Here is a 9,703-nt window from a genome sequence, read left to right as displayed (position 1 = left end):
AACTGCCCAGAGAGCTTCGGCTATTGGGCAGTATAAAAATGTAATAAATAAATAAATAAAATAAAAGCGAAGTTTCCCTACTACTATAATATGGACCAAGAGTTTAAACTCACTGATGAAAGAACCTACCTCACCTGCAGAGATCCAGATTAGCTCCGGTGTCTCCTGATTAATTGGTGATCAGAGTTCCATTTCTGATTGGCTGGTAGGAGGAAACAGTTGCACTTGAGTGCTACTTAAAAGAACCATGGTGGTGGGGAGTTATCCAGGCTGATTTGCTGACTACTTGTGAAGGCTAAGCAATGGCGGTTGTGAGTTCGAGGAACCTTATTTCTTGCAGGGTTCAGAGTTTGGGTTTTAGATATAAAAGTACATTATTTTTAGATATATGTTGTCTGTTGCGTATGCTATCTGGTTTTATGTCTTTGTGTAAAAAAATTTTTTTTGTGCTTTGCGTAATGTGTTTTAACGTTTAACTTTTGTGAATTGCACAGAAGCTTTGGCTATGGGATGGTACATTTATTTATTACATGTCTACATCACTCTAAAGCTGAAGCTCTCTGGGTAGTTCACAAAAATTAAAATGCACAAGTACAGCCTAAAACAATTTACAATATAAAAGCTTAAAACTGCAATATAAAAGTACAACCAGAATAAAACCTAGCAGAAATATAATAGAAATATTATAAATGTATAATAATCATAAATGGTATAAAAATATGGTGTAGAAATGATAAATGGTATAGAAATTAAATGGTGATATTGTATGGAAAATTGGAAATGGTTGTTTTTGCTTTCATTTTGTGTAGATACGTTGTCATAATTAACTTGTGTGAGTTTTGTATGTAGAAAATGTTTTAGCCAGTGTAGGGCAGAATCTACACTACAGCTTTAAAGCACTTTAAAGTGCTTTATAAGAGCTTTGACCACTGTTGGGGCCCAAGTCACACTCCAAATACAGTTGTCAAAACCGTTATACGGCGCTTTAAAGCAGTAGTGTAGATCCGGCCCTAGTTAGTGTGCCTTCCTACTATGGGGCTTACATATATGTTGATGTAAATCAGCTTTCCTCAACTGGGATCCCTCTAGATACTTTAGACTACAACTCCCAACATTCTTGACTATTGACTATGCTGGCTGGGCATATGGGATCTGAAGTCCCCAAAAATCTGGAGGGCAGCAGGATGGGGGAAAGCTAATGTAAATGGTGCATTTGCAAACATTTGTGGTATTTTATAGGGGTCCAGATAAGGCCTTCTACATAGGCCTCTCGTGTCTGCCCACCGCTTCTTTCATTTTCTCACATTTCCCCTTCTTTTTTTAGCAACTGGTTGCTGAGTTTAAAGTAAGGACTGGAGAATGCATCAAAGTGAAAGGCAAGCCGACACTAGACGCCAAAAGGTTTGTATTCCTGGGACTGTAGGCTTTGTCAGAAAGCGGGTTGCCTGAAGCAAAAGATGCCTCGTTAAGCCAAGTAAAACAACAACAAAAACCTCCCTCTAGACCCCCATAATAAAAATGCTACGGCCCTGTCATAAAAGGGAAAGTCAGGCATTGATATGTGTTGTTATGAGTTCCAGTCTACATCACACACACACACCCCTTGTTGCAATTTCTTGACAGGGCCTGGTTAAATCTTGCATCTACAACACAAACTGGGTTTGTTTGTGTACCAGTATAAGCAGTCATGGTGTTCTTCCAAGGAATTGGGAGAGGGTGGATGGGTTGTAGCCTTCTGAAGGAATGCCAAGCATGTAAAATTTCAAGAATTCAAATTATGCAGTACTTGGGAGGAGAAAAAAGTGAAATGGTGGTCATTATTATTATTATTATTATTATTATTATTATTATTATTAATTTATTTATATAGCACCATCAATGTACATGGTGCTGTACAGAGTAAAACAGTAAATTGGCTGTAGACTCCAGTCCTTTGCCAATAGTCCTGGTAAAGAGGGAGGTTGGAAGTGGTACTGGTGTAGCTAGGGCTGGATCTTGGGGTTAAAATCTCCCATCACTTCTCCAAATGACCAGCCAGAGAGCAGAAGCTGAGGAAGGCTGTGGCAGAGAAGCCCAGGATTGCCTGCATGGATATGATGGCTGACCAGGGCTGATGCCGCTCACCACAACATCTTTCCTTGATATATATATGAGCGCATATATATATATATATATATATATATATATATATATATATATATATCAGTGGTTGGTTAGCTGAGCATGTACATGTTGAGAGCTGTTCATTTCATTAGTTTTTCTTCAAATATATATACTTTTCTATAAGAAAACACATTCCCAAGTAAATGTGTTTAGCATCAGGGCTGCATAAGCAAACTCCATTTTATTCTTCTTGTCATGATGCTGCAATTTAAAATATAAAACTGAACATGTCCTGAGCACTGAGTTTTAAAACCGGATTGGCAGTTTTGGATCGGTTAGTTTTTGGGCTGCAACGTATTAAGGGTTTAGAAGCTTTAGAAGAGAAAACGGTTGCATGTTTTACAGCTAAGGTAATCTACAGGGCCATCTCACAGCCTCCAAAAGACCAGAGTGTAAAATTACTTAGCACCACCATTGTGCTGGAGTTCAGCTTTTTTTTTTTGGTAAGGAGAGATGCTGTAGGGAAAAGTTTTAAGGGCAGAGAGTGGCAATTTGCCTGCATACCGGTGTGTGTTTTGGGGCTTAATCCTCATCTCATTTGCTTCTTAAAAATGGACAAACTTGAATAAACTAAGGCGGGCCCAAGTCATCTTGCTGCTGGAGGTGAAACTGTGTGAAAGCTGGAAAACCACTAAAAGATTAGCAGGCAGGGTGGGAAGGGATCATCAGAGGAAGAGATATGGTGATCAAGTGGCCTGGATTTGGCCCCTGGGGCTGAGGTTGCACTTGTATAAGCAGCAGCATGCTATGTGTACGTCTGAAAGACTTCATACTACACACACCGGTACAGTGCTAAATCTGCCTGTTTGCAGAGAGTTCTCTCAAGATACTGGCTGAAAACCACGTATGTTTAGGACTAAGGCAACTAATGGGGCAGGTGAGTTGTGGGTTGATAGATGTTAATGCAGCCCCCATTCTACTAAGACAAGGCCAGATCTACACTAAGCAGGATATAACACTTTGAAAACGTTTTGAACACTGATTAGCAGTAGTTCTCAACCTTTTTTGCTCCATTCCCCCCCTTTCACCATTGTTCAGAATATAATTCCCCCCTTCCCAAGATAGTCTAACTCAAAAGGTGCATTCCAAATAATATGCATATGATATTGAAAACCTTTTATTTTTTTCTATATTAGTACATATACATTTATTTGGATTATTTTTATAGTAGAGTTTTACAAATTTAATAGCAATAGAAAATGTTGATAGATTTTAATTTAAAACTTGAATAAAATTAGTTGCCCCTTTAAATGGGAAGCTTGAAACTTCTAGGATTGCGAGGGAGGGATGGAAAAGAGAGCAAAGGCCTAGCTTTTGCAGATGACATGACACTTCTGGGACATTTTTAATAACATGTAGGAAGACATAATCTACAGGACATCATACTTTGCTGAATAGTGGTCCCAATTCCACCCCCTGGAACCCTAAAATTCTTGCCTTGTTCTTTCTAGCTTTGCCATCAACCTGGGCCGGGATGAGTTGGGTCTGATCCTTCACTTCAACCCTCGATTTCATGGGAACAGCGGGACCATTATCTACAACTCCAAGACCTGTGGAAAGTGGGATAAGCAGCTGCAAGAGTCAAAGTTTCCCTTTTCACGGGGAGTAGAGACCAAGGTGAGAAAGGAGAGACCATCGTAGCAATAACCAAGGGGGTTATTGGGAAAGAGTGTGGATGTGACTGAATGATCTAGTTGAGAATGGGGCAAATGCCCCTTATTATTATTATTATTATTATTGTTTGTTTGTTTGTTTGTTTGTTTGTTTGTTTATTTATTTCTCACTCATGGTAATTTTTCTAGATTCATGCTGTCTTTTACATCATCGTTGCTATTATTATATACAGTTCTAATGTGCCCAGTAACTAATGCCCTCTGGGTGGATTACAACCACTTAAAAACTAAAATGCTATTTTAAAACACAGTTTAAAATATTAAATACAGTACAAATATGTAAAAATACAGAATAACGCAAAGCAATAAACAGTACAGGAATTGATAAAACGGCCACAATAATTTAGAACTAGGTCCCTAAGATGCTTGGGAGAAAAGAAAAGTCTTTGCCTGATGCTGAAAAGATAATAACGTAGGTACCAGGAGAACCTCTTTGCTGGGTCTGTTTCATAAACTCCATAGTGCATTGCCATAATCCATCCTTGAGGTTACTAATGCCTGTACCACTGTGGCCAAGCTATCCCTGTCCAGGAGAGACCAAGTTTTATTGGACTCCACAATGCCTTTTCAATAAAGGTCTAACTTGAACAATTGTTGGAGATGTAATACATCTAATGCTTTCTTAACTCATCTGTTTTGGCAATGTCCCGTAGTCATCCATTTTTGGAAGGAGGTTATAAGGATAAACTTTATATTGAAGCAGTCTATAATATGGAACAATGTGCATGTCCTCCTAAATTACCTACCAGCTTCTTGGAAGTTAACACATGGTCAGCACAGATGGATCTTCAGGGCCCTTAAGACAGCTAAAAAAAAATCATACTATCATGTTGGAAGGACACGTGCTCACCTCCCATAATGCAATGGACTGAGGACCTAACCACGCTATCAACTTTTGAATGAGTGTTATATAGGCATAACTTGTGAGTGGATAAATGTCTGTTCTTCTTTTCTTGAAACTTATGTATAACTCTTTCTCCCCCTACTTCTTTTTCTTTGAACAGTATACGTGATGATATTCCTAAATATGTAATGTGTTTTTTTCTTTACATGATGTATTTTCTGTTCTGTTTTGTTGATATTCACAATTCTTTTAATCTCCTTGTAGATCCATATCACCTTTAATGCCAAAGACGTGACGGTGAAACTGCATAATGACCAGGAAATTAAATTCCCAAATCGGCTGAAACTGGAAACTGTGAACTACCTGTCTATTGTTGGCGATTTTAATGTTAAAAATGTCAAGTTTGAGTCCTGCCCTCTGTCTCGCATCTAGATGGATAACTTGCAAGAATAAAAAGGAAACATGAACCTTAATTAACTTTGCCTTTCTGTTTTGTTGTTGGTACAAATTGTTTGAAGTCATGGTAGGTTCATCTCCCTATCTCTGCACAGTGTTCCAAGCCTTTCTCCCTTTCCAAAGACCATTCCCTCTGTGGCAACCCAGGAGTTCTGACTAGAGTGTGCAGTGGGGGTGGACTACAGCTCTCATCAGCCCCAGCCAGCATGGCCAATAGTCATTTATTTATTTATTTAAAACGTTTATATCCTGTCCTATATCAATAAGTTCTCAGGGTGGCATACAGATAAAAGCATACAGTATAAAACAGTAAATATACATGGCAAAAAACAAATTAAACCATAAACCAAGTTAAAACAATATATAATTTTAAAGCAGAACTAGTAAAATCCTGTCGTTTCTTCCTGTATAATATTGCCAGGATTCGACCATTTTTGTCTGTCTCTTCTGCCAAGACTCTCGTTCACGCACTGGTTATCTCTCGGTTGGACTACTGCAACCTTCTTCTCTCTGGCCTTCCTTCGTCTCACATCAGTCTGTTGGTTTCTGTCCACCACGCTGCCGCTAAGATCATCTTCTTGGCCCGCCGCTCTGATCATGTCACTTCACTTCTGAAATCTCTTCATTGGCTTCCAATTCACTCCAGAATCCAATATAAACTTCTCCTGTTGACCTTCAAAGCTTTTCACGGTCTAGCTCCTGCCTATCTCTCCTCTCTCATCTCACACTATTGCCCCGCTCGTGCTCTCCGCTCCTCTGATGCCATGCTTCTCGCCTGCCCAAGGACCTCCACTTCCCTTACTCGGCTTCGTCCTTTTTCTTCTGCTGCCCCTTATGCCTGGAATGCTCTTCCAGAACACTTGAGAACTACAAACTCAATCACAGCTTTTAAAACTCAGCTAAAAACTTTTCTGTTCCCTATAGCTTTTAAATATTGAGTTTGTTCTGACTCTATACTGTTTAGCTTCACCCTACCCAGTGCCCGTTTACACTTCCCTGTGCCTGTTTGCATTCTCTTTCCCTCCTTATTGTTTACTACAACTTTATTAGATTGTAAGCCTATGCGGCAGGGTCTTGCTATTTCCTGGTAATCTGTACAGCACCATGTACATTGATGGTGCTATATATAAATAAATAATAATAAAACGGTTAAAACAATGTGCCAACTTAGTGAATTCAACCATTAAAAGCTTTGTTTAAAAGCCATGTTTTCACTTGGCGTCGAAAAGAGATCCGTGTTGGCGCCAGTCGGGCCTCCAAGGGGAGGGCATTCCACAGTCGGGGTGCCACCACAGAGAAAGCCCTCTCCCTTATCCCATCATAGCGAATGTGTTGTGCTGGTGGGATGTGGAGAAGGGCTCCTCCAACAGCTCTCAAGTCTCGGGCAGGCATATATAAGGAGAGGCGCTCCATCAAGTATCAAGGTCCCAAGCCGTTTAGGGCTTTAAACGTCATTACCAACACCTTGAATTCCGACCGGAAGCGTATAGGCAGCCAGTGAAAACATCTGGAGAGTGCTGGATCACCTATACCTGGTGTATAGCTTAGTGCAGAGGGATCAATCTAGACCTAGAAAGCTTGTATATCTATAACAGGATTTGAAAGCCATGTGGTCCAGCCCCAGGCCAATGCAGAACATTGCAGCTAGAGCATCGCTTATAGGTGGCCATTCTGCCTCTGCTTGAAAACAACAGAGTCCTCCACCTTCTGGCACGGTGTGGATGGTCTTCCAAATGTGTGAGAAATTCCTTTCAAGCCATGGGTTCAGGTCCTACTCTCTGGAGTGGCTTTCCCCAACCTAGTGTCTTCCAGATGTTTTGGACTTAAATTCCCATCAGCCCCAGCCAACATGGCCAATGGTCAGGAATGCTGGGAGCTGTGGTCCAAAAAATATCTGGAGGGCACCAGGATGGAGAAGGTTGCTTCCTTCAAATCCTGCATATTGCCTTTAATTCCCTCTTCTTGAACTGGCACTGAACTGCATACAGAGCAGGCTTTCAAGGTGAGCAGGCAGGAACTGAGTACACTGAAGGCTGTTGCATTGTAAAGGGAATGGTGGAAGAAAGAGAGAGAATTCTTACAATGAAACAAAAGTGCACTCAACGGCTGCTTTAATTTGTTCTAGGATCTTACAAGATGCCTTAAGTCAGTGGTTCTCAACCTTCCTAATGCCGCGACCCTTGAATACAGTTCCTCGTGTTGTGGTGACCCCCAACCATAAAGTTATTTTCGTTGCTACTTCATAACTGTAATTTTGCTACCGTTATGAATCGTAATGTAAATATCTGATATGCAGGATGTATCTTCATTGTTACAAATTGAACATAATTAAAGCATAGTGATTAATCACAAAAACAATATGTAATTATATATTGTGAAATATTTATTTCTAATTACAAATAAATGAAATTTTGTCTTGTAGCATGGTGTAGCGGTGTCTCGGTTCCTAAGACCATCGGAAATATGTGTTTTCCGAAGGTCTTAGGCGACCCCTGTGAAAGGGTCGTTCGACCCCCAAAGGGCTCGCGACCCACAGGTTGAGAACCGCTGCCTTAAGTGATCAGGAAACAAAAGGATTGGGTTAAAACAGCCCCCCCAAACTAGTTCTGTCCAGGGGTTCGTCTACACTGGTACCCCACCCACCCACCCACCCCGTGGTAGCTTTGGAGTGGCAGCAGGTGAAACGATCCAGGGGCAAAGCCCCAAAGCTTCGCACTAAAAAGCCGGGTACTTACCCTGACTTTTTTGGCTTGGAACAAGGCTCTGTGCCTCTGCAGAGCCTTGTTAAGAAAAATAAAATAAAATGTAAAGGGTGGGTGGGTGGAAATCCTGCCAAGGAGGGAGCACCCTGTTCCTCCCTCCTTGTTTCCTTCCCCCCACTTAGCTGTAAATGCAATCCTTCTCATTTACAGCTTCAATTTTTTAAATAACGAAAACAAAACCCTGCACTAACTGTGGTAAGAGCCCTCAAATTGAGCTCTCTCTCTAGGATCGTGTCTAGCCGCCGGAACCAAATAACAAATAGACACGGGGTAAGATCAAAGCCTTGGCTTTATTTCCGCAGCGAAAAGACTGCCTGCTTCAAATTTAGGAATAGCAGCAGCAGTCCTGAATGTTTCTCATCCAGGACTTTTGCAAGGAAGTTACATATTAGGTCACACAGTGTCATGCTTGGGTATATTTCCACAAGAAACTCATAGCATTGCAAATACTATTCTTAGCAGTAACTCATTGTGTATTTGTCTGTTTACTGAACTGGGTCTTCCAAGATAACGCGCTTACCTCTTGACCTCAGCTTGACTCTTCGCTTAGGTTGCATGTTTGACAAGGCAAAGGTTACCTTACTGCTTGTGTCCTGATAGAGAACAGTAAATTATTATTTATATCATAACCCCAGAAGAGGGGCCGCGGATGCTCCCGGGTGCCCCAGACCTGCCACGTGAGTGCTCGGGTGGGCGGGCGCTGGGAAAGCCCGCGGCTGCGCTCCTTCCGACGTAGATGGTTGGAAGGAGCATCAATGTGCCGCCACCTCACGCAGCATTCCTGCCGTTGTCAAGATGAGGGCCAGGTGTGTTTAATTCCAGCTCCCAATATCCCCAGCCAGCATGATGGGAGCTGTAGTCCAACACATCTGGATGGAAAGGGGTTGGGGAAGGTTGTCCTGTAGGAGGATAGGAAGTCGACCTGGTATATGTCAAGACTGTTAGTCCATCTAGCTCAGTATTGCCCACTTTGGCAGGCTGTGGCTCTCCAGGGTTTGGGACTGGAGTTTTCCTAGCATCACCTGGAAATGCTGGTGAGCTGGGCTCTTACGCATGCAAAGTATGAGCTACAGTCCTTCGCTTGTGGTCACCTATTGGCATGTTCTGAAGTCCAAAAGCCTATCATGACAACCCCTCAATAATTATTGCTACATTTAGATCCTACCTTTTTTCTACCAAGGAATCCAAGACCTCTTACATGAACCCCTTCTCTATTTTTATTCTCACAATAACCCTGTGAGGTAGGTTAGGTCGAGATTCAGTGGAAGGCCCAGAGTCACCCAGTCAGTTTCATGGATCTCCTGAGCCCTAGTCCAACACTCAAACCACACCACCACACAGGATTTCAAACAGCTGTGTCCCAAAGAGAATCCATAGCCATGCCACCACAGTATCTATATCCATACCCTTACATATATATATATATATATATATATATATATTTAAAAAGCTAACACTCTGGATAAAACTCCACCATAAAATGCACACCATCCAAAACAAACCACTAATAAAAACCTCAGCAGTTAATTTCAGAGCGTGACTAAAAATTATGTGGGATTAAGTTCTATTGAACTAGGTGGTGCTTAATTACTTCTAACCACATATATTCAATTTATAACTCATATTGATCTTTAAGAAAAGATTCAGCCAGCAGAAATGCAACCTTTAGGTTTTTAATTAGAAATGCGAACAACCTTGCGAAGAAGTGCAAACACTGCAATTACTAACATGAAGTAGGAACTCCATCAGAGAAAAGGAAAGAAAAATCCAGCCCCTGCTAGATTTATTTCCTCATTCTCTGGTTT

General features: G+C 41.3%; 1 protein-coding gene across 1 annotated transcript; it reads left to right on the top strand.

The window, feature by feature from the left end:
- The first annotated feature begins 302 nt into the window (after positions 1 to 302).
- Positions 303 to 5,112, top strand: LOC134395552 (galectin-1-like). The gene is made up of 4 exons (XM_063121715.1): positions 303 to 311; positions 1,325 to 1,401; positions 3,615 to 3,780; positions 4,945 to 5,112. Exons 1-4 carry the CDS (start codon positions 303 to 305, stop codon positions 5,110 to 5,112), a joined length of 420 nt encoding a protein of 139 aa, XP_062977785.1.
- The last annotated feature ends 4,591 nt before the right edge of the window (positions 5,113 to 9,703 follow it).

The sequence above is a fragment of the Elgaria multicarinata genome, chromosome 3 (genome assembly GCF_023053635.1).
Source record: "Elgaria multicarinata webbii isolate HBS135686 ecotype San Diego chromosome 3, rElgMul1.1.pri, whole genome shotgun sequence".
Classification (NCBI taxonomy): Eukaryota; Metazoa; Chordata; class Lepidosauria; order Squamata; family Anguidae; genus Elgaria; species Elgaria multicarinata.
This window is presented reverse-complemented; position numbering and strand designations above follow the sequence as displayed.

Excerpts from the sequence above, each read along its gene's own strand:
- LOC134395552 (XM_063121715.1), top strand. Across the intron at positions 1,402-3,614 it reads CCGACACTAGACGCCAAAAG|CTTTGCCATCAACCTGGGCC; the intron begins GTTTGTATTCCT and ends TGTTCTTTCTAG. Across the intron at positions 3,781-4,944 it reads CACGGGGAGTAGAGACCAAG|ATCCATATCACCTTTAATGC; the intron begins GTGAGAAAGGAG and ends ATCTCCTTGTAG.